We start from the raw sequence: 26,036 nt of genomic DNA, 5'->3' as shown, positions 1-26,036 counted from the left end.
CTCATTCTCAAACCAGGGTCCTCAGCATGAACATTTAAAGCAGATAAACCAAGTAATTCTTAAAGGGACAGAAAAGTAAGAGATACAAAGTCAAAGAGCTGCCTCCTTTTCCAGAGCCAGCCTTGGCTTCCATCAGGTGAAGAAGACACAGGTGATAACAATTATGGAGAGGAGCAATGGAGCCCAGAGACTGTGAACACGGGGTCTACAGAATGCTCAGCCAGGACAGGGGACTGTGCTGGGGGTCAACCTGCAGTGCTGCTAATGTGGCCTGTTTACTCTGGACAGCCAGTGCTTTTGGAGAAGCCCCATTCCCACAGTTTCCTTTTTCTAGACTTTTAAAAATATTTTTTTTAGTTGTCAGTGGACCTTTATTTTTATTTATTTATATGTGGTGCTGAGAATAGAACCCAGTGCCTCGCACATGCAAGGCGAGCTCACTACTGCTGAGCTACAATTCCAGCCCCATCCTTTCCCTAGACTTTTTATGTGTGGCTTGCCATGTTGTGTATCTCTGATACCACTTTCCTGGTCAAAGCCAGATGGATATAGAACGAGTACTTGACCCAAAGATGGCCCTCTGTAGGCAAGCAGTGCCCTTGTGGAGACTTGTTTGTTGCAGTATATGCTCACTAAGGGTGCAAGACATGGATCATGACTGGTTACCCTACTCACTTGCTTTTAGAGGCTTTGAATATGAGACACACAAAGAGCATCAGCAAACGACACAATGGGCTGAAGCAAAGGACACAAGAAGAAGGTAGTAAGCAGTTCCATGAAGATAGTAGAGGCTCTGAATAAATCAAAGCTATGCAGTGGGGAGATAGTCTATCACAACGGCAGAGACCAGGAGCTCAGTGCAACAGGAAGTCCAATCTAGCAGAGAAGCAGAGATGGAAGAGCCAAGTACTGAGCTTAGTAGGCTATCAGAGTTGCGGTTGGGTTTCCGGAACTAGTTTCAGATGAAAGGAGCCCTGTCCAGTCCTGGCTTAACAATGACTCACGTTCACCTTTCTATGAGATCTGGCCATGAGGCTGCTTGGCAGATTTTGTTTTTCTTACTACACACATGCCCTCCTAACACATCCACGTTGATGGTGTAACCCAAGCTTATTTCTTTCTTACAACTTGAAAGAACTTAAAATTCAGGCTGCAGACCCCATATCGATGTCAATAAATAAGGACTGATTATTCCATCAGTATCATATGGATGGTGTACTGAGGAAATAGCTTCAAACAAACCTTTTATCCCCACAAAAGATGTACAAATCAAAGAGCAACTCTCTTCTTGGAAGCGACTTTAGTAAAGATCTTCAGCTGTGGTCAGTAACATCTAGGGTGAAAATACTGTTAAAAAACTGCAAAAAATTTATAATTGACAATCAAATTACTTTTGTGGCAAACTTATCCCAATTTTTAATATATTCAACACACATAAATGCATTTACTTTTAATGAACAGTACCAGCCCCTCTTACAAACCAAAATTAAATCTAAGTGGAGGCTGGTCATTTTATTTCCCCTTTAAGAATGAACCTGTCCTTTGCTAAAAACTAGCATTAGATGATAAGTTGTTCTGTTCCACATTTTTTTTTTTTTTGGCAAAGTTAAGTTTTTAAGTGGTGGTATTATTTCAGATCTATTATGTCTTTGACATTCTTTGTAACTCCGAATCGCCTGTAGAAAAAAATCCAGAGTTGCTATGCTTTGACCCAGGACATGCTGATTAAGGAGGAATCCAACTAACTGATGGGCTGGATAGGAAGTGGAGGAGGAAGTGCACCTATTTTTTGCTTTATTCAACTCACATAGTTTGACTGCAGGCTCAGGGATGAGCTGGCCTTGCACATTAGCACAGCCGCTCCGTGGGTGGGAGGTGCCCGCCCCTTTGATTTTCATCAATGATCCCTCTCTGTTTGCAGTGGTTACCCAGAAAAGCTGTTCTCCAAGGGTGGTGGTGGGGGTGTGGATCTCCTCCCACCACACTCCACAAAACCTTCCAGGCCTGACAAGTAACTGAGAGATGGTCTTTAAGGGAACAAGCTGTGGCTTGGTATCTATAATTATATCCAAAATTTCAGGGCATTGGAGACAGCTCCAAGAAAACACTGTGCGTTCAAAAATATGTGAGGAAGTATTGCCCTTATATGTGCCATAGTGGTGTACTCTGTGCAAGCAGAGGCCAACTCTATTTCCATACAGGCCCTCAGTATCTTCCCTTCCCTTGAAACTTACATGCCATATAGTTATGTACTGAAACCATGTTTTTGTCCTCTTTTGAAATATTGGTCCCAGAGGTAATATTTTCAAGGCTTATACAAACTCTCCTGACTTAAGATACTCCCAGAAGACAACAGAGGAGTACTTTTGAGATAGATGCTGTAAGGCTCGATTTGCCAGCAGTAGAACCCAGTGTGGGTCATTAGCAACTTCACTGAGGAAGAATCCAGAGTCTTGTGGACAATATTCATTCAGCAAGGCTCTCACGTTTCTGTGAGGAAAAAACCAGAAGAAGATAGAAAGATCAAAAACTCTTGAAACAGATCCACCCAGGTTCAAATCCAGGACCTACCTACCATTTATTAGTAGTCTGATTCTGGGGGAGTCAATAAATATATCTTAAGGCAGCCAGGAGTAATGCTTACACATTCCAGAGAAAGACTGCCTGGTTCTCAATCACCATCTAATTCTTATGTAAGTTTCTTAACCTCTCTGTGATTCCATTTCTCTTCCTATAAAATGGGAATAACATTAGTAAGGAAGAATTAACTTTATCCAAAGAGAGGTCTTGCCATTGACCTTGGCTACTAGGAGGTGCTCTCTAGGCCTTTGGGATGTGCTGGCTAATAGGAGTGTCTTGGTTTGTCCTGGGGTTTTTGACAAGCTGACAACCTAACAATGTGATTCATAATGGGGGCTTTGGGCCACTGCTATCATTTGGATCTATTTTTTGGAGGGTACCAAGGATTGAACTCAGGGTACTGAAGCCACATCCCCAGCCCTATTTAGTATTTTTATTTAGAGACAGGGTCTCACTGAGTTGCTTAGTGCCTCACTTCTGCTGAGGCTGGATTTAAACTCACAATTCTCCTGCCTTAGTCTCCTGAGCCCCTGGGATTACAGATGTGTGCCACCACTCCCAGCCTCTTTTGGATCTTAAATGTCCCCGAAAGGCCCATGTGCTGAAGGTTTGGCAGCCAGTTCTTGGTGTTATTGGGAGGTCATGGAACCTTTAGGAGGAGGGGCGTAGTGGACTGAGGTTAGGTTATTGGGGTGTGCCCTTGCAGGGGCCTCTTCCTGCCTGTCTCAAGCTGCTTCACAGCTGCCATAGGAAAGCATTTTTGATCCACTGTGTACTCCCCACCAGTATGTTCTATCTTGCCACAGACCCAGAGGCAATAGAGCTGGCTGACCATGGACTGAAACCTCTGAAATTATGAGCCAAAATCAATCTTTCTTTTAATTTGATTATCTTAGATATTTTGTCAAAGCAGCAGAGAGCTGACTGAAGAAGCCACCTAGCATCAGTTTTGCCTCTGGAGAGAAATGGACACTGAAGGTTGGCCACATGGGCAGTCCATGGCCAAGCCCCCAAAACCCTGCTCACCAAAGCTCAGGGGACCTCCTTGGCTGGCAGTACTCCATGGAGAAAGAACAACTGAAGGTCCCACATTTGGACCCTTCTAGACTCTTCCCTTGGCTGACTTTAATTAGTGTCCTTTTCTTATTGTAAACTATAACCACGAGTATAACAGATTTTGGTGAGTTCTCTGAGCCCTTCTTGCAGACTTTTGAGACTTTATATGGTTTTGGGAATCCCTGAACCAGCAACGGGTGTCACAAGAAGTGAAAAGTGAAGATGTTCTTTGTGAAGATGTTCTTTGTCAACAGTGTTCCTTCTAATTTCACAGGTGGCTAATTGTTGAAGTTCACTGAAAACCTTTTGCCTGAATTCCTCACGTGGTTATTGAGAGAATTATATGTTTTAACACATAAAATGCACAGAATAGAACATGGAATATGCTAGCTATTACTTTATGAACTGCACAAGTATTTACTAATCATTTTTTGCTGTTCAGTACTGACTGCACGCCAGTTGAATAGTTCAGGTGAGTCACTGTGCAGCTACCTCTGGAGAGAAAACTGAATGAAATGTGGAGAGCTTCAATAACTTCCTCAGCTAAGTCAATTAGTAAGCAAAGTCAGGACTTGAACCCAGACTCATATGTCTTTCAAGCCTGTGCTCCAGCTGATAAGCTACACTGTCTTATAAAATACCCCTGTTGAAGGCATTCATCAACGGTGCTGCTGTCAGGTTTATAGACAATGTTTGCAAGCTCACAAAGTGTTCAAGAAATGAGAACAACAGCTCTCAGATTTTCAGTTTTTTTCCTTGCAGGAGAGAAACCCTTGAAATGCTACTGTGGAAAAATCTGGAAGAAGACCCCACTTTTGGGATTGCTTCATTGGCTGAGAACACCCTCATCCCAAACTTGTTTATTTCTTTTCAAAGCAATTATCATTCTGTAAGACTCTAGCTTTGGGAGGGGCAATATTTCTTCTTGATTGGATTTTATACTGACATATGAAACGAATAAACATTTTAGTCTCTGAATTAGAGTGTATCAAACTCCATTATAGTATCAATAAAATGAAAGAAGCAGTAAATTTAGTGCAGAGCCTCAGGGGGAATAATTCAAATCACCATGAAACTTCTATATATTCCAAATTTTCACTAGAAGTTGTGTGTGTGTGTGTGTGTGTGTGTACTACTTTTGTATAAATAGATGCCATTTCCATACACTTTGCTGCTGCACATATCAAAATGTTAAAAAAGAATGATTGACAACAAGTCCTGGGATTCTTCTCCTCTGGTGAATGGCACTAATTATTTATGTTCCCATGGCTCTACCCCTCCCCCACCTAGCACATCTTTCCTTTTTTCCTTTTCTGTCTTGTTCATTTCAGTCTCTTTCCCCTCTCTTCAGTTTCTTAAAAAAAAATCTCACTTCTTTTTCACTCAGGGGTACATTCTGTGCTTATGAAAATGTACCATATTAATAGCAATGTTTCGAGTTGGTGATAATTCCTCCAATTTCAAGCTGCCTGGTTGCCATGGGACACGTTTTTTTCACTAGATTCATCTTTGAGGTGTTCAGTCCCTTTGAAGAGAACTAAATGGCTGTCATAAACCCCACATGACCCTTCTGTGATTTAACTAGCATGGAACGGGCAAGACCTGGTGCATGTAATTGTCCCAAAATTCTCACTGCAGATAATTATTCAAGCCTTTGTTTCATTGTTTATGTAGATTATTTTTTTCTTTTTAAATCTGGACTCTGGATAGTGATAAAACTTATCACTAAAATAGATCTAATAATAACTTTCCATCTACTTTGCATCTTGGTTGTGAGCATCAGATAATATAATGTATGTGAGAGCAAGTGTTTTGCTAACTGTCCTCTAAAATGCAGGAGATTATTATAATATTCACTTGAGTCATGTTCAATATTTGGATGAATAACCCAGAATTCTTTTTCTTTATGTGGCTTTGGGAGGTATGATCCCCACCCCTCCCCCCCCACACACACACTAAAGGGACAATGGCTGCTGCTCCTTCACAATACTAATTCCATAGTGGCTCTGTTGCAGATCTGTTTCTTCTTCCAGGATTGGATTATGAGGTTAATGTCTGAGTGTATTTCCTTCATAGCATATTTATTAAATGTAACAATTTCCCAGGGAGTGAATGCTAAGTTCAGAGCTTGGGCTATGAGAAAGGCTCCAGTGGTAACTCAAGTTAGGGTTTGGGAATCTCCAGCTGAGAGTCCACACTAGTCTAAAATGGAGAATTAAATTGATGTACATGATATAAAACACCTGAATGGACATCCAGAACCCAGGACTCAAATCCCCACATTTCCCATCCTGCACAGGGAGGAACTTGGTCAAGTCAGCTCTGCAGCCTGTACCTTGATGCCCATGGTGTTTTTGTGCACTTTGAGTTAGCCACTGAGGGCAAAAGCCTTCTCTTCTCTATATTGCCTGTTGCTAGAACCACACAGGATGTGTGCTCTTAGCAGTGACATTATTAAGGTCCATAGCTGTATGATATATTCCCCCATCATCAGAGGCCAGTCCCTAGGTGTGCTGTGAATTCATGGAGCCTTGTCAATGTTTCATGGCTCCCAAGGGGTCCACGTGCCTTATCATCCTACCTGGCAATCCAAAAGGTCAAGTTCTTGACCAGAAGCCTAGTCCCCCTTCAGCCACTGCCCTGCTGGGCCCCAGGCTGGGAAAGCACTGTCCAGGGTCAAGCTATTAGAAGTCCCATGCCTCTTTCTTCTAAGAAGTGAACTTCCCTGTCCCCCTTTCCTTCCAATTTTGCTCTTTTTCTCCAGGAAATCCTCTTTACCTCCTTCAGGAACAGTTACTACACCATCTCAATACCACTGAGCTTACAAATTCTATCATTTTACCTCCTAATACTCTACTAACTGATGCTAGGTAGGATTCTCACCTCTGTCAGCAACTGTTTGAGAGCAGGCACTGTTTTATTCATTTTTTTCATTATCAGTACTAACCAGAGAAAACCAACAGTTTTCAACTCATGGGACACCTGTCATGATTTGAGAGGATCTGGCTGGAGCCTTGAAGTGAGAAGGATTTTGATGCCAAATTCAGGCTTGGCAGGAAAGAGTGCTGTGATTGATTAGTTATGGTCTGTGTTGGGAGCCAGAGAGGTGACTGAGGTATGAATGCCATGTATGCATCCTTCCTATGCAGGTTTGAGACTGCCCACTGCATGGACCAGAAGTGCTTTCTGGTTCAAAATGAATGAACATTGAGGGTTAACAGAGGAGACCAGCAAACACAAATTACAAATGCTTGTTTCTGTTTTTATCCCCTGAATATCAACTCTGTCCAGAAAATCTCTGTCTCTTAAGCGTTCCTTTTCTCCTGCACCCAGGGGATTTCTATTCCTGATCTACCTTCAGAGGAAGGGTAACACTTCAGAACCATAACCAGGGGCAATAAAGAATTCTTTTATTTTCTTAAGCAAGTCATAGAAAGTCTTCTCCTTCCTCTACTTTCTTACATTGATACTTTGAAGATACCTATGTTAGCTCTGCCTATTGCCAAATAAAATGTACAAGCTTATCTGGGGTGATATAATCTCCGATATCTTGAAAGAAGAGATGTCACCTGGTCAAAAGATTCCTGGCATTTTGTATTTTAGGATACTTTATCTGGTTATTTTTAACTGGCAGGTCATTCAAAGAAAGATAAGGCTAGGATTCTAAGCAGGTGTATAATTACAGGAAGCACCTTGCCAATTCCAAGAGTGCACAGGCTTTCTCTTTTGGGAAAGTCTTATCAGTGTTATTTTTAAGATTTCATTTAGCATTATAAGAATATCACTCCTGATGACCCATCCTGGAGTGGCTTCTTGAATTGCTTTAGCCAAACTGAATATCCTAGATATATCTCCAACTCCACAGTCAATAAAGCTTTAGTATCTACATAGGCAACTGCAAGTTTTCCTACATAATCAACTTCTTGATTATTAAGAACTGAAAAGTAGTTGGACCTAGGATTATTCTAAAAGAGATATGAAATGTATTTGTGCAGGATCTGGGGAGTAATGAAAACTCCTCCAGCCCAGCCTCAGGGACCAGCTCCATTTCCCCCACAAACTGTATGTAGATCTAGGATGGAAATAATTCTGGCAGAACACAATAACTCTAATGGGTCATCCATCCAGGACATCAGATAGGCACGAGGCCCAGGAACAGCATTCCGCCTTCCACAGACCACATACAACCTGGTGTAAGAGACACATACCCCAGGACAAGTGCTAGCTTCTTCTCAGGGACATAGTCTCAGCCATCATGTCACATATAGCTCTTGCAGAGGTGCACAAGACATTGCACTTGTATGAAATAGATATATTCTGTAGTTAGTTAATGGGTGCTAAGTTTATCTTTCTTCATTTTTGCAATTTAAAAAAAAGTTAAATTTTACCTGTAGGTGACACCATTTTTGAGATTTCTTGGGCACACAGTGGCTCAACACATGGACTTAGGATTCTCCTAAGCCATCCTTCTAATGGCACTGGGTAACTTACTGATAAACAGCTGGGAGCAGTGATATGTACCTTTATTCCCAGCAATACCAGAGGCTGAGGCAGGAGAACTGCAATTTCAAGGCCAGCTTGAATAACCTAGTGAGACACTGCTACAAAATAAAATGAAAAAGGCTGAGATGCAGCTTAGCAGTAGGATGTCTCTGGGTTTAATCGCCAGTACTGAGAAAAAAAAATAGCTTTTAGTGATAATAGGATATTATCACTAAAATAGATAATAGACTATTATTATTCTATTGCCTATTATTCTAATATTCTATTATTACTGTGATTATTACAGATGTATTAGCACGTCCTTGGAAGTGAGTTTGGTTGTGATATGTGATTTTGGTTCTATTTTCTTGTATTACATAACGGCCCTGCCACAAAGTCCTAAGTTGGTTTTCCCATACTGGTGACTGGAATCCTGTGTTCTGTCTGAGATGTGGCTGCTTTCATGTGCTAGGACTGTTGCTTCTCCTGGACTAAGTTAATTCTCCCCACTACCACTGCTATTACTTGTGCTCATTCTAAGCTGGCACCTCTGCCTGTCTCCTTTACTCTGGAGGAAGAGAGATACTAAACAGATCAAAATTTACCTGCATGACCAGGAATCTATTTCTTAAACATTCTGTGCTTTAGTTTCCTCATCTACATAAATCAGAGAAAATAATAGGACCTACCTGCTAGGGTTGTCCTAAGGATTAAATGAGTGGATATTTGCAAATTCCTCAGTACAGTTCCTGACACTCAATAAGCAAAGTGGGAATACTTGTTAAATAAAACGGGATGAAATGAAATAGAAAGCCCTTGTTAGGAGGTGTAGCAGCAGGGCTGCATGGAAATACTCTTTTCTTCATTCCTTTCATTTCCTTTGTCTCTCAATGCTTCAGCAGAGAAGTGGCAAGATGGTGACAGCCCAAGTGGGGTTTGCACTTGCAGAAAACGCTGTCAAGCAAGTCTGGTTGAGTCAGGGAGGCAGCCTGAGGGGTGAAGGGGCTCCAGGAGACTCTAAAATAGTTCAGTCTGCCTGACAAAGGGGCAGGGATTTCATGTAGGGATTTGGGCCAGTTCTGGGCTAAAATAGTGTTTCTGAAGTAGGACCAGAGCTTGTTTCCTTCAGGGTTCTCTTGAGCCTTTGTTAAAAGTGACTTTAATATTTTCTTTGCACCTAGCACAAGATGAGCTGTAGAGGCTGTTTGGTTGTTGCTGTCATATTGTTTCATATCACTTTTTTAATGTCCTCTGAGAGTGGATACAGGTCCTCTAGGAAGCTCTGCAAACACCAGGTCAATGTTTGTAAAGGAAAATCTATAGAAATCTAAGTAATTTCTCCAATAAGCTAAGAGCAAAGAGGAATGTGTATCATTTCCACCTGACTAGTAACTAACTCTTGGTGGAATTCTTGAAACCAGATACTCAGAGTGTGGTCTGCAGAGTGGAGACTGGCCACTGGTCCAGCGCCATGGAAAGATGAGTAGAGGAACAGAGGAGAAGCACTTAGAAACTCCATCAGCAATTCTCCCACTGAACCTCATCATACAAAAGATGGAGCTGAAATGTTGCTTACTTGGTTTTCATATTCATTTCTTTTCTTTTTTTTTTTTTTAGTAATTCTCTTTTTATTGTATTTTGTAAATAATTTTGGTTCATGACAGATTGGAGACTAAAAAAAAAAATACTAACTAAATACCAAACATGAAAACAAATGTTCCTTCACCACTGATAGTTTTAAGTGTGAGGAAAATTCTAGCAGTCACTTGGTCAAGAGACAGGAATTAGACAAAGTGGCCAAATCTGTGATTGCATAATTGTCATGATCCTGGCAAGAAAGGGGAATCTGCTGTTTATGTTTAACATAGAAACATGAATTTGTTAAAGGAAATATTTTTATGAAGTTTCAGCTTCTTTCTCACATGTAAATGTTAAAGTCAATGGACTCACTCATAATATAAGTCCTTATGTCATAATACTATATGGCCACATTAATTTCTTACAATGGGGCTTGTAGTGTCAGGTTTAAATCTCAATCTCAATTCTCTCACTACCTAACTGACCTCAGAGACGCAGCAGCCCCTATTTAACATTTATAAGCTGTCATCAGCTATAAAGTGTGAATGTAATGTCTAACTCCTAGGGTTGCTTCAAAGCTCAAGTAGTTAGTACTTGTATATCTTCACTACTTGCCAGGCTCAGAGTAATGCAGAACAATACTACATGTATACATTTAATTCTTACAATGACCCTCTGAAGTGGTTAACTGTTTCTATTTTTCAGATGAATAAACTGAGGCACAGAGAGGTAAAGTGACTTGCCCAAAGTCAGAAAGCAATGAGGCTGGGGTTGAAACCCAATGGGTCTGTCTAAGGAGTCTGTAATATAAGTCCTTATGTCATGCTCTTTTTGTTGGTAGTTTGATAAACGGTTGCTCCTTCCTCATTTAATCTCTTTGTCACTGTAGGCGATTTAGGTAGTAGCTCAGTTCTACCTAGAACCTCCTGTGTTATATTCACCCAATAATAGGGAGACATTCTTTCTCCACTTCCCCATCTGTTGATACATTTCAGAGGTTCTCATCAGGTACAAAACCTGAGCCAGATATGATTAATACACTCAAACCAGGAGACCAATTGGTAAATTCCTGTTGCTTATGTGGTCAACACAGAGGTCACCACTGGCCACCTTCACACTTCACTTATTCAATCATCCATTTGTTCAACACTCAGTTTAAGACAAAGACTGTGTGTTAGGTCTGGTGCTTGGGCAGAGGTATGACGAAGATGTAATGGTGCACACCCCCCCTGTGAAGGTGTGAAGTTTACTGGGTAAGATGGACCTTAAATGTGATGTGAAGGTGAGAAAGTGAAGAAACAAACAAGATCACTGGTAAAAGAGGTGGGGAATGGAGCCGGGTGTGGTGGTGCACGCCTGTAATCCCAGCAGCTTGGGAGGTGGAGGCAGGAGGATTGCGAGTTCAAAGCCAGCCTCAGCAACGGCAAGGCACTAAGCAACTCAGTGAGACCCTGCCTCTAATAAAATACAAAACAGGGCTGGGGATGTGACTTAGTGGTCGAGTGCCCCTGAGTTCAATCCCTGATATCCAAGAAAAAAAAATAAAAAGAGATGGGGAATAGAATAAGAGTCCTTCCTACGTTCCTTAGGTACTGCTTAGGTCCAGCCCACAGTGGCTCCTCAGCTCTTCTGCAAGCAGCCGTGTCTAATTATCTACCACCTGCTCATTCTGAAGTCACACCCACAGTCTCTCTCAATGAAGGAAAAGAGCACAGCTTTTCTGAGTAGTAGTGGTGCAGGTTCTTAGGGTCCTGAAGATTTTATTACTGATAGCTACTGAAAGAGATTCAAAGGACTTGAACTTCTGTTATGAGGTTCCTCTGGACTAGATTACTGTCTCCTATATTTCACTGGGTGTGTCTTTTCCTTCTTCAGGGTCCATCTCAAATGTCATTTCAAGTGCACTCCTCCCTGTATCACTGCCTATCCCATTCTGAGCAGAATCAGCTGGTCCCTCTAGAGGGTTCCAGCTGTTATCTGTGTGGACCATTGGCAAAGCCCTTACCATACTCCAAGTACTTTCAGAAATGCATAGATATCCAGAATTTCTGCCTGTAAGTGGACGTGTCTCAGGCATCTTTGTGTCACAGTGCCCTGTGTAAAACAGACACCTGGATGACTGAGCTTCTTTCCCTCAACCTCGTGTCCACTTTCCTGGTAGTACTTTTACTGTGTTTAAATTGAAAAAGAAAGGGAAGTTGTAGCTGGCCCTTCTCCATTTCAAATACAAGATAGTCATGGGGCATTCACAGGGGTCTCCCTAGTGGCGATCTTATCGCTTGCTTTTCTCTTTTAGGGACAATTTCCTCTGGTAACAAACTCTTTGTGGACAACAAAGGTTTTGCTCCTGAGTATATCCTTCCCAGTGTTAAAGCGTTGAGTAGTCTCACCCATTACGGTGTTTTTTCAAGGGTTTTTCTAGGGCCAAATGATACTAGAGTGTTTGCTTCCAAACCCAACTCTCCATAACTACTTACCCTTCTCCTTGCAAATTCAACACAGGTTTTAAAGAGCTGGCAAATCTCAGGACCTCAGAGAATGCAGAACTCACATACTCAGATCCAAAGGGTGAATTATGATTGGCATACGGCTTGACATATGACCTGGTTCTAACACATGAGATAAAGCAGGAGGTTGGCTGGGGGAGGGCTCCTTTTCCAGATTTTTTTTTTTTTTTTTAAATACACGTGCCACAGCAGGAAGAAAGTCTTTCCTCCTATGGCTTCTTTTCTGCTGGGACACTGTTGTAAGAAAATAATACTGGGAATATCAAATACCATTTTGTAACCACAAGGAAATGACTGAAGGTAAAAGGGCAAGATACCAAGCAAGATGGCAAATGAGAAACCTAGCCCAAACTGGGTCCTTGGTGGCACTGTTGAGCAACTGAAATAATACCAGCAAGATTTACCCTTTGACCTCTTAAGGTCTTAAAACTCCTAAGTCTCAAGCCCTTGGCCATCATGTTTTCTGCTACTTGTAGACAAAAGCTCTCTAGTTGATGTACTTGTGGAGCTTCTTTTTCCTCACTGCCTCACGAACCCAGATTACCTCTTTCTTCTTTTCCCACATTTCTAAACCCTCGCCTTCTTTCAAAGCCAAATTTGATTAGAGTAGAAAGTATTTTTCCAGAGCCGGAAGTAACTTTATGTATTATCTACTCAATAGATGAAGAAACCAAGAGCAAGACAAGCTCCAAGCCTGGCCAGGACACACATGCCAGATACTCTTGCTGGCTCCCAGCTTTCGGATTCCTAACCTGAGAGGCCAAAGACACTGGAAAACTGTGAGTTTATCATATAGCAGATCAGGGCTACACACCATACGTCCCTTATAAAGGTTTATTAAATGAATAAATGTAGCCCCACTACACTATAAGCTCCACAAGGCAAGACCTCCTCATCATTGTGTCCTTAGAGCCCAGCACAGCACACAATACTCATAAGATGCTCAAAAATATGCACTGGGTGGAGAAGAGCATGGGAATTGCTAATAGATGTATGATGCCACATTTAAGGCTTCAGGGTTTAATTAGTCAGTGGAAGGCATTGCAATTCAAAGCACTGGATTATTAATGTCAGGGTGGGGGGCAGAGTACAAGAAATTCAAACTCTTACCCTCTGGATCCAGGCAGTTGGGCTTAGTTCCAGGTCCACCACTTAGCAGCATGGTCATGGTAAGTTCCCTGACCCGTCTGAGCCCCAATTTCCTTAAGTGCAAAAGCAAAGATACTAACAGTACCTCTTTCACTGGATTTCCATGAGAATATTATGATTGTCTATTTTCTTGGTAAAAATAAAATTTCTCCAGGAGGCATGAAAAGCTATGTGGTTCTGAACAGATATTTAGGCTTTCTTGATGCAAATAAGTTTCACTCAGGGATGTTTTTGTGGGTTAGGTGGCTCATTTTGCTTAGTTTGAGGAGGGAAAAAGCTAAGCAGATGGCCCAGTGACACAAAGGACTGGAGCCTACTGTTGCTAGAGGTTGTAAAAGTGGAACCCCACGGCTGCCAGCTTGGCTGAACTTCAAATGAGTCCCACAAAGAGTTACTGGCTCAAAGGGAGCAGGCTTGGGTGTGAGGTTCTCTAAAGTGCAAAGGGCAACATCGTTAAACTCAGGGCAGCCTGACTCAGCGCTGGGTCCTGGCCACAGGCAGGACAGGAAGAGGGGGTCAGGAAATCGCAGCCAGTGCCCCTCATGGAGGGAAGCCAGAGACTAAATCCTTTGAAAACCCCTGACTCCAGAACAAGGACAAATTACCAACAGATGGCATGAGTCACAGAAGCGGAGTCAGAATGAGGCATCCGCAAAGGCACGGCAGAGGCCCTGCCCCGCTGGGCTAGCCGGACAGACGCAAGTCCTGGCCCAGATGGCTGCGAAGGTCACCAGGAGGGACACCAGCCGTACGCACTCCACTCCTGAGAAAAGCACAGCCTGTGAAGTCCACTGAGGCTTCTAGGAGCAAATCAACCCAGATGTCCTGGGCAGGTAAGACCTCACACTTTGGGACTTATTATTTACGAGAAAATAAAAATGTGATGTGGTTGAGGATGTGCTAGCCCCAAATACTTGACGCTAAAGGTATCTGAGAAAATGGAAGAAGCAGGATGGTCATCCTCATGGCCTCTCCCCAGCCTCTTCTCCCCTGAAGCACGTCATAATCTGAGATTGGTTTCCTGACCTACTTTGAACCAGGTGAGAAGACCCTCATTGGAGAGATGCCCTCCCTATTCCCAAAGCAAAATCACGTTCTTTTTGTTCAAGACAAGGTGAAGATGTTGCTGTTTCCTCCAATACATTATGTTAGGTCATATTTTTTTTTTACTCATTCATATTTCACAACTATCTCCTCTTCAAACCTAATGTAAAAAATTATACATGTTTAACTGTTTCTTTCATTTTCTTAGGAAGGCTCTTGTGACATGAAATACTTGTAACATACATTTGGATGCTTTTCTCTTGTTAATGTATGTCTTGCTATGGGGACTTCAGCCATGTACCTAGAAGTACATTTAAGGGGGTGCGGGGGGGGGGAGGAATTCGGGGTGGATAATCCCTTTGCCATACTCCAAGTCAATCAGACTGAAATTCATTTCATCCTCACCTCCCAACTGGTTTTAACTCTTGCTATGTGTCAGGCAATATTCAACACCAGTGACTGAGTCATGAAAGGCTACTTTCTGAATGAAAGGTCCAAGCATTTCTCTCCCAAACCACTGTTAAAGTTTGGCTCAGGTTCTGTCTTCTAATTCCATTCTATTCTTCCCCCTAATCAGGGTCTGAGTAATCACTCCCCCTGTTCCCAAAAAAAGCATGTGAAAGCCTCTGTTTAAGAAAATAAAAAGAACTCAGCCAGGTAATACTGGCTGGCTGAATTCTTTTTTCCCTTAGTATTTATTTCTCTAGTAATTAAGCCTTTTCTTTCTGTATAAAGACAACTCCTAGTCAGCCTCAATCAGTATGTTCTTCTCTTTTGAAACAAAGCTCTCCTAAAAGGACTCTGATGCTCCCAACCAGGTGGGGCAAGTTGGAAGGATTTTCTCTTTTCTTTGGGAAAGCCCCTTAGGGGTACTCAGGGCCTTATCACTAATCACTCTAATCTATCTTTGAAAGAAGGCAATTGACAAAGCTACAGGAGTCAACCTCAGTGGATGTAGTTTTCCAGAGAAAATTCACTTTTCTTCCTTTATGAATGTTTGTGTGATGAAAAGATCATAAAAAGAAATCTTTCACCTTGGAAAAGGCTAATTGCCTAGCATTTTACTTAACAGTGGGGAAAATATGGTCAAAGTCCAAATCTCCTCCTCCTCACAGTGACACTGTCCACCCCACTAGAATGGCCAGAGTTGCGTGTGTGTGTGTGTGTGTGTGTGTATGTTGGCATGGGTGTCTTTCTGGTTTTCAGAATATCCTCACCCACCCATCAAGCACCATGGACAGATGCCAGTCAGGCTACCCACAGTATCTAACTCAAAATGAAAAAAAAAATGTTTTAAATAAATAAGGGAGACTTTTCTAGTAACTTAACATCTCAGTAAACTAGGCACATCATAAGAAAAAGTGACAGTCATTCACATGTGACATGGCAAAATTAAGGTGATTCCTCAACTACTCACCCTGGCCATCTTTACTCTCTCATTAAACCACCAATCATTCCCAAATTTCCTGGACTCTAATTTGAGCAAAACAAATTAAACCAACCCAGGAGTTGGTTTTGAAACTTAAGAAATTTTAGATTCAAAAAATTTAGGTTTAAATGTTAAGATTTAAGAAATGGTTGCAGGGCCATGCAGAGCCACCCCTGTGGTTCATGTCCCTGGTGATGGTCATCTGAATCACTTTATGCTTTATCATCTCTGGGTACAGAGGATGGTGTCTGGTGTGGGGCAGACCCCAGGAGTCCAGGAATGAACTCTGCACACCTCCTCCTCCGGGCATCAACATCTCCCTGGGCTCCTGTCCTCCAGGCCTGTGGGCAGTTCCTTGTACATTTCAGTGATTTTAGTTACCATTGTTAGGCTCAGGGAGACCGGCAGAGGCATGGGAGCTCCTAGAGCAGGAAAAAGAGGAGGCACAGCCAGCACGTGGCTCTGCAAGAACACCATCTGAAGTTTCCAGGTTCATTTGCTCTGCACATAAATATCCATTGATGTGTGGCATTTGGATTGGCAATCAAGGGAGCTAAAAGGGTGCCAGAGAATGAGGCAGCAGAAAAGCAGAAGATAACAGAAGGAAGGACCCTGTGAAGTAGACAATCCTGAGAACAAAATGAACTTGGAAAGCTTGTCTTAGGTCCTCAAGGGGAAAGAGTGACAGCTTGACTGTTAGCAGGTGTGGTGAGAAACTATGCAACCAACTCAAGACATTTGCCTTTTTAGAAAAGATCACAAAAAATCATTTTTTATCTCAAAGGAAACAAATTACTACCTAGAACTTAGAGGTAGGAGCACACTAGCAAAGGAGGGATCTGGGACAGTGGGATATTTCCCTTGGATCTACTGCCATCAAGGACAGAAATCCTGCACATGTGTATGTGGTGGGGCACTCTCACTGCCTGCATGGTGGCTTGTGGATGGCAAGGTCTGTTGATGAGGAAATGCCATCATGAGCTGTGCAGCCTAAGCCCCACAGTGTCTGCAGTCCCCGTGCGGTCTCTCTTATAACCTGATATTCTTTGCTCCTCTTCTACCATACCCTTAATTCTCACTAAGGCCCAGAAAAAGATTAAAACTCATGAAATGCTGGAAATTAAAGCTGTGTACTACTGCTAGTGTTTATGTGAAAATTCCATAAGCACAGAGAAAGACTTTAAACAGCACTGCTTTTCAAAGTGCCTCCCCAATCAGTCCTTCACATCATTGCTGACATAATCTTTCAAATCCACAAATTATACCTATATAAAGTGTTTCAAAGGCGTCAAAGGCTCCTGAATGTGTTCATGATTAAATCGAGACTCCCCCATCTTGGCATCCAAGGCCTTGCCAGTCTGGTGTCTGACTATATCTCCTTTTCATCTTCCACTGTTATCCCACACATCCAGGGCTATAAGCACATCAAAGATCTCTCAGCTTATTTAGTATTCTGGGCTTTTCTTCTATCATCTATACCTGTGCTGTCAAATTGAGTAGCCACTAGACACATGTGGCTAATGAGCACTTGAAACATGGTTGATCCAAACTGACAAGTATTGTGGATGTCAAATATAAACTATGTTTCAAAGATTTTTATACAAAAGAATGTGAAATATCTCATTAATAATTTAAAATATTTATTACCTATTAGATTATAATATTTAGGATTTATTGAGTTAAATATATTATACTATTAAAATTAATTCTATGCATTTCTTTGTACCTTTTGTTTAACCTGGATTATATTTGTGGCTTGCATTATATTTCTGTTGGACAGTGCTGGTCTACACAGAATGTCCCTGCCCTCAGCCCAGGGAGCCCTTCTGCACTCTCTCCATGACATCACCTGTCTTCATCCTGTCAGGCTCAGTTTAAGCATCATCTTATATTATGCCTTCTATGGTAATTACCTCTTCAGGTAAAGCTTGATTGTGTTCCTTGAAAGGAGCTTCCCTAAACTGAGTTCCTTGAAGGTAGACACCCTTTCTCTGATAGTTCTGCATTAGGTACTGCCTGCCATTCCATGAATGCTCCCTTCATTAAATAAGTGCCCTTTCAAACCTGAACGCTGGTGATATTCATTCATTTATTCTCTAACACGTCCTTAATGGGCACTTATTCTGCACTGAGCACTATAAAAGTGAAATATTATAACCCATTATATTTCTATAATTTATTTCATTTGACACAGTAGTAGTACATCCAGAAACTTTTAAGAGACATCTGCTGGGTGACCATTCATTAGTTTCAGTCCTGTTTCAAGTGAGGAAACCCAAGAAGTTTAAGTGACTTTCCCAAAGTATACATATGTGATGTGACTAAGTCAACACTAGAACTCAAGAAAGGGAGATGTGAAAGTTAATTGGATATTTAAAGGAGCAGCCAATATTTCTTCAATTCAATATTTCTGAATTGAAGGGCAACAAGATATAAAGCTGGATATAAGCTGAGGAGTCAAACTTTCTCCTATTGGTAAACATTTAGAGATTTCACATATTTAAGAACCACCTACAGAATTATTTACTTAGTATTAAAAATGGATTCTATGCTGATTCACTTAATATTCTTATCATCCTAGCAATAATATCCATAATTGATATATACATTATATATACGATATACATATATACATTATATAATATAATGTATATATTATAATAATATAATGTATATAATTATACAATGATATAATATATATAATATATATTATATATTGTATATATATAATATCCATAAATGATATATACATTTTTAAAACATAATATAATGGTAAATTACTTTATTAATGCATAACATTCTTAATATATAATAATTAATATGTAACATTACCTATGATAATTTTACTTTAATATATACTTATATTTTTCCTAATACATAGTAAGATTAACATAGAAGTAAAAAAACATTCTCCACTATGCCCCTAAAACCATTTCACTATCACCAGGAACAGCCATATCATCCATTGGGAAACTGCTATAGACGGTGGGGATTTTCAATACAGAAGTCACATAATCAAGTTGTTGTTTTAGATTTCTAGAAACTGATCACTTAGACTTCAGATGAAAGGAAGGAGGATGATGGGATAAAAGCTCTAGTTAATAGTAAGATAAGAAAAGCTCTGAGAGCTTAGAATCACATTTTCAATTACCTTTCAACAAAAGAATACTAAAGATTAGGTAACGTCCTACAGTGTCATTTGCTATCTCTGAATGACGAAGCCTTGTAAATGGGGCAAACTGCACATCAAACACTGTTGTACCACATAAACCAGCAAAATTCTTCTTTGGTTATAGTTGAGGATCATTTTTCTAAAACGTCCAAATACCAGAAGCATCCAAATCAAATTATTACAAAAGGCCTAAACAAAGTTAATCAAATGATCATTGTTTGATCAGTTGAAATACAAATGATGAATTGGCAACCTCATGATGATGGCCCCGCCCATTTAGGACACTATTAGCTAGTGACATCATCACAGTCTCGCAGTGAATGAGGGTGTAGTAGTATTAATGATCACTTACATGTCCTGGGGAGTTTTAGAACTTTAAATTGCAAATGTTAAAATGTACATTACATGTTAAAATATGCCTTTCCCCAATTCCCAACAAGCTGCACTTATCTGTTTGTGATAGAACCTGAGAGAAAGTGGACCAGAACTGATAATGGGTATTAGGGATGCTTCACTGGGATTCCAACCCGCCATGTGTTAGCTGTGAAATGTTCCTTCCACAGAAACTATAAGGTGATGCAAATGGAACACAATTACAACCAGCCGGTGTCAACGCCAGCCTTAGGACTTGAGTCTCCTCAGGCTAATTTCTTTATGGAGCCAAAGGTCTTCAAACACCAGTGGTGAGGGAAATAGCTGTAAGTATTTTGTTCCAATTGCAGGAACCACAGCTGCTGTTTTCAAAGAGCCTTGAGGCCATGTCTGAGGGTCTCCAGAATAAGGCCTTGTTCCTATTGGAGGGCAGGGCCCCCTTAGGGTCACATTATGCTTCCTGTGCCTGGAAGCACCACAGATCCTTCACCTGGACCAAAATCTGGGTTTCTATTATGGCACTGGCCAAGTGGTCTTTGCCAGACATCCCTCCAAATGATGGTCACAGAGGCCACTTCTGCCTTTTACAGGGAATAAGAAATGAACTCTTAAATGGAGAGTGAGTTGGCGTTTCACACTTGACATCTTGAAAATGGAAAGAACACATTTTTAAAAAGCTAGCTCCACACCTACACAAGGAGGCAGATAAAGGTTACTTTTGTTTTCCTTGTTCCCCAGACCACACCCACTTTGGGACCAATTAATAACACTGGTGACAATTGTTTCTTTATTTAGTGCTGAACTTCCAACAATCCCAAGTCCAAGCCCCTGGACCCCTCTCATTTGCACAGGTGAAGGTGGTTTGGATGTCCCTAATGACTCCTTCAGATCCTCTTTCTGGCTGCTCAGCTTTCCTCTCCTTCCAGGTGGCCTGTAGCTGGTTGATGCTTCAGCCTCCTACAGGCTCTCCTGGTTTGGGTTTCTGCTCCACTATCATCATGCCTAGACGTGGTGGTCATGGAAGCCATCACCTTTCCCAGTTCCTGGTGAAGGGAAAGCCTTACCTGGTCTCTGTATCACTTAACCTCATCTTTAACTTGGTCACAATTGATGAGACCAGAGGTGGCTGCTTCACTCGACACTAGTCCAGTCTGTATGTAAACAGGCCTGGTGCAAAAAACAAAGTAGCCTGTGAGATTCTACCGCAGGCCAAATGTGGTCACAGCAGGTCGTGAGGAGGAGTCAATGATGAGAACGCCAAAGCCAAGGGACAGAGCTGAGGTTCTCAAAGTGTGTTCCAAGGTGTGTTGGGGTTCTCTGGAGACAGTGTAGGGCTTGATGCAGGGATGAGAAGAGGGCCACAGCTACTGTCACTTCCTTCACTGCAGGTTAATTTATATCAGCTTTAAATAGAAGATGCTGCCTGCAGAAAGAATTTCGTTGCTTCAAGTGTTTGAAGTCCCTAAGGAAGAGGCAAAGATAGAACCAGGGGAGGTTAAGGAAGCTAGATGACAGAAGCAAACTAAGGAGATGTAGCAGGCCTGGGAGAAGAGCTGAGTCACATCAATACGGATCAGAGTGCAGACACCTCTGTTCTTCCTGAAGCTGACTCCTCCGTGGCCCCAGCTCCTTCTGGCTTGTGTTGGGTCCCATTGAAGGTGTGTCTCTCCTGCCCCAGTTCCTCCAAGACCTGGTCACTTAAGGCAGCCCAGTCTTAGGTTCTGCATTCAAAGAACCTTATTAAAAGAATCCTAACGCATGTGAGGGTTCTCCACGTGAAAACAATGTAGCCCAAAGAGATCACAGCCCTTATGGCTAACCAAAGGTCACGACTTCTATGCGGTTGCTGAGATATTTTAGGCCCTAGAAGTTGGCCTGTTTGGTTTTTTGTTTTGCTTTGGTTTCTTTCAACTTCACAATCTCTTGGATCAAAGAGTTTAGAATTTTCCAGGTTCCAGACTAGAAGATAAATACAAGGAATCTGTCACTGTTGCTTTCTAAAGCCTTCTTCCCAATGTCAACTGAGCCAAATAGGGTAAAGGAGGGGTAGGGAACAGAGACACCTGGGCAGCCACGATGGTGCCTCTCGCCAGGCATCCACCCCATGAAGAGGGCCCTGGCCATGCCTGGCAGGTTCCCACTGCACCTCTCAACACTACATCCCTACCTTGTCTGCAAGCATTTGCTGTCAGGTTGACTGACTGGCTACAGGTGAAATGCTTGTTTTCTGAGACAAACTTCCTACCTCTGAGAATTCCAGTATCTTTGCCAAGAGTCTTAATGATAGAAGTTTAGACAATGAATTCTGTTTTTTGTTTGTTTTGTTTTGATTTTGTTTTAGGGCATTAAGTTAGCTATGGAAATAAGATGCATGGTGGCCTTCCCTGACATCCCAGTTCCCTATGAGGGAATGTGAATGAGCTACCCTCCGGGGTCACTCTATCAATATTTTAATGGCCACCTAAGTTAAGTAGGGTTTCTATATAATTTTCATAAAATTATGCTAATTCTGAGGCCTGAGCATTTCAAATTCAATAAAAGTTAACTGCCTGTATTTTCACTTCCGAAAACCCATGCTGGGATAAAAGTGGGGTAAAAATATTCACAGCAGTTAAAAGAATTATTTGAGCAATTATCCAATGCAAAGAAAAAGATCTCTAGGATTAAAAAGTTTAGGAGCAGGGGATCTAGAACTGTTGCTATCAGGTAAGACCAAGCAAGTGTGACTCTTCACTGCACCAGGACACTTTTGTGAGAAAAACGAGTGGATAAATGTTGAAACACGAGCCAGAAGATGGTCTGCTCCTCTATAGCACAGTCCCCAGGATCCAGCAGCAATTACACATAGTCTCTTTGCCAACAGGCAGCTTTCTCTTAATGAGATCTGGAGCAAAAATTAAAATATCACCACCACCAAAAACAACCACAAAAACTAATAAAATCTATTCCTTTAACCACAGATGTTTTCTTTAAAAAAAAAAAAAAATTCTAGCAGCTCAGGAGGCTGAGGCAAGAGTATCACAAGTACAAAGTTCAAAGCCAGCCTCAGCAACTTAGCAAGACCCTAAGCAACTTAGTAATACACTGTCTCAAAATTAAAAAAAAAAAAAAAATGGCTAGGGATGTGGTTCCGTGGTTAAGCACCCCTGGGTTTAATACCAGTACCCAAAATATAAAAATTTTAAAATAAATAAATAAATAAAATAAAAGGACTGGGCACGTAGCTCAGTGGTAGGGCATCACTAGGTTCAATCCCCTGTGCCACAAAAACAAAGAAACAAACTTTATGTCTTAGAGACTATAAGACAGTTGCAAAACGGATATGCGGAAATGGTCTAGCCCTATTTCTTTAAAAAAAAAAAAAAAAAAAACAGCAGTTATGANTATATATATATAAATTTCCATCAACTGGGACAAAGGCAAGGGAAAAACAAGACAAAATTTCCTGCACATTTTGGAGTTTGGGGGAAATCAGTGAAGTCAACCAACTTTAAGTATTTTCTGATATCCAAGTTGTAAGCAAATGCCCATTTTTACTATATACATATGTCAAATTTGCCTTTGAACCAATTATTTTTTCCTAATTATGAAATCATTTTTTTTCGTGGAAAGTAAAGCTAATTTCATCAATTAGAAGATGCAGGAAAACATCTTGTGTAGTTTTAGAACTACTGGCTTCATGGTTATCTTAATTTAAGCAATTTTAAACTTTGATTGATGATTTTAAATTTTAATTTAAAAGAGACAAAAATAAGTGAGAATCCATGTCATAGTCTTTAAAATGTTTGGTCACTCAAGGAGGCAAGGGCAGGATTTAATTACTGGAGGGGCAAAAGTGACTTCCATTCACTCACTTATTCATTCAACAAGCATTTACTGAGTTCCTCTTATGTTAGAATTGAGGCCAAGAAGCATGAGCCAGATCTATTTGCTGCCTCCCAACTCCTTTCTTCGTGGGCTGCCTAAGATATAATTACAATAAAAAAACAGAGCACGAAGAGGTCTAGGAATGAATAAAACAAGGTTAGGTGAATTGAGGGGAAAAGGGAGATGGGGAAAGTTTACATTTCTGCATGAAGGACCGAAGGGATTTGAACAGGTAGAGGCAGAAGGAAGGTTCCACTACCCAGGAGAGACAAGGGCAAAGGTACCAGGGAGGTCAAAGCAGCTGGGAAATGCTCATGTTTGCTTAGAACATGGTACGGATAAAGGACAGTGCTGGAATGAAGCATGAAGAAATCTACTGGCCCCCAACAGGAAGTCTTTTGCATGCCATCCTGGTGAGTCTTAACTTTAGTAAGTGTGTACGGGCAGTTGTTAAAGGGTCTTGAGTCAGAGAATGGGTTGAGAGAGATGGTTTCAGAAGATTAATCTGGCAACAGTACAAATTACACATGGGAAGGGAAAAATAAAAGGTAAGGAGCTCAGCTGGAAGAATGGTCCTGCCTTCTAAGAGGGAGGGACTGAGGACATGTGGGATGGGAGGAATGACGATGAGAAACAGTCAAACACAAGCTACAGAGAGGGAAAGGGAACTAGTATTTATTGAGGACCCAATGCATGTGACTCACAATACTAAATATGCTGGAGGAACACACGACCTGATTAGCTGATCTGAGTTTATCTTTTTTTTTTTTTTAAATTTTTTTAGACATGGAAAAATTAGTCTGGCCACCTTTACTATCTCAGTGTGGCCTGGTTTGGATAATGTGTTACACCATCATGTACTAGTTTATTTTATTTTTTGCAATACTGGGAAATGAATCCAAACAATCATTTAATTTAAATAATTTTTCTATTTTATTCCTTAAGACAGTTTCCCACTTTACATACAAAGGATCTAAAGATTTGAGAGAAGAGTTGCCTAGTGGCATGTAGCCAGTGTGTGGCAGCATCTGGATCTGAATCCAGATCTATACAGGTCCCAAATCCATGGACTTTCTACTATCTTCTGCTTAATGGCTTTTATGGTTTAGATATGAGGTGTCTCCAAAAAGCCCATGGGTGAGACAATGCAAGAAGGTTTAGAGGTGAAATAATTGGGTTATGAGAAACTTAACTGAATCAACTTAATAATCCTCTGCTAGGGATTAATTTGGTAAGTTCTGTAGGCAGGCAGGTTATGGCTGGAGGAGGTGGGTCACTGGGGTTTATACTGTGTCTTGTTGAGCAGAATATTCTATCTGCTTCCTGGTGTGATGTCTTGAACTGCTTTCCTCTGCCACACTCTTGTGCCACACCCTCGGGCCTTGAGGAATAGAGCCAGCTGTCTATGGACTGGGACCTATGAAACCATGAACTCCCAAATAAACTTATCCTCCTTTAAAACTGTTCTTGTCAGCCGGGTGTGGTGGTGCACACATGTAATCTCAGCAGCTCGGGGGAGGCTGAGGCAGGAGGATGGTGAATTCAAAGCCAGCCTCAGCAAAAGAGAGGTGCCATGCAACTCAGTGAGACCCTGTCTCTAAATAAAATATAAAATAGCACTGGGGTTGTGGCTCAGTGGTCCAGTGTCCCCAAATTGTTCTTGTCAGGTCTTGTGGTCATAGCAGTGAAAAAGCTGACTAAAAAACGGTAGATACATTCATTAAAAGAAATACGGATGTCATGGAAACCAAAGGAGGGTAAAAGTGCATTCTGGTTTGGATGTGTGGTCTACAAAGCTCTGGAAGGACACTAAAGCAGTTGGAGATATTGGCTGGAACTCAGAAGTGGAGTCACACTCTCGTTACACATTTGTGAGCCTTCCAGATCAACAGATGCAGGAGTCAAAACCCCAGGACTGAATGACATCGCCAAGCATGTGACCACAGGACAAAGGTCGCCTGCAGTAGCCAGGCAGGTTACACAAACGAGTGAGGAGCACCCAGGAGACACTAGAAAGAGATGTCTGAGCATGTTCGTAATTTCCCCTGGAATAATTTGCAAATTTAGATAGAAATAAGATAATTATTAAAATAATGGCCTATTTCTTAATTAAAGCTGGTGACTAATTTAATTTTAAAGAAATCTCCATTTATTTATTAAAATAGCTATTCCATTATAGAGACAAGGCTCATTAATAGAACAGAGAATTATAAATTGTAATGATTCAGTTTTTGTCTACCTTTTCATCCTGGGACTTCAAACGAGAATTTATTTAAAAATAAACCCAATTGGGTTTTATCAATAATATTAGTTTCATAAAAGTATGATAATAGCAGTATTCTTACTGTCCTAAACACAAATATAATTCAGACACTATCCCCATAAGCATGTAGTAGAGGGTGGGAAGAGAGTCAGAAGACAGGGGAAGGAGGGGGGGAAACATTTTAAAGTCAACATCCCTAGATTTCAAATTCATTTATCTTAGAACAAATTAATTTATTAACGAGAACTTTATGAATCTTGTCATTGCTTTCAACTGAAAGGTAAAATTCCTGCAGCCTTCATGGGCTTAAACCAGGGGTTCTCAAACTTTTCTCAGCATCAAAACTACCTAGACTTATTACCTGGAAGACTCATGACAGCACAGATTGCCACACCTTGGAACTTACTAGTTCAGGATATCTGGGATAGGTTATGAGAATGCCTCTACTCCAAGGCCAGGAGATGCCAATGCTGCTGGCCTGAGGACCACACTTTGAGAACTGCTGATCTACACACCAGTGGGTATGCTAGACAGAGG

General features: G+C 41.2%; 1 protein-coding gene across 9 annotated transcripts in view; it reads right to left on the bottom strand.

Moving 5' to 3' along the window:
• Aig1 (androgen induced 1) overlaps positions 1-26,036 on the bottom strand; it is a 236,252-nt gene that overhangs the window by 73,916 nt on the left and 136,300 nt on the right. The window contains exon 4 of one of the 9 annotated variants that reach the window (XM_015501875.1): positions 20,143-20,831. The exons of the other annotated variants lie outside the window; for them this stretch is intronic. Within the exon in view, the coding sequence (XP_015357361.1) occupies positions 20,775-20,831 (57 nt within the window). The 3' untranslated portion in view covers positions 20,143-20,774. Of the gene's footprint in view, positions 1-20,142; positions 20,832-26,036 lie in introns of those variants that run through there. 9 annotated transcript variants of the gene reach the window in all.

Source organism: Marmota marmota, unplaced genomic scaffold (assembly GCF_001458135.2).
Source record: "Marmota marmota marmota unplaced genomic scaffold, marMar, whole genome shotgun sequence".
Lineage (NCBI taxonomy): Eukaryota > Metazoa > Chordata > Mammalia > Rodentia > Sciuridae > Marmota > Marmota marmota.
This window is presented reverse-complemented; position numbering and strand designations above follow the sequence as displayed.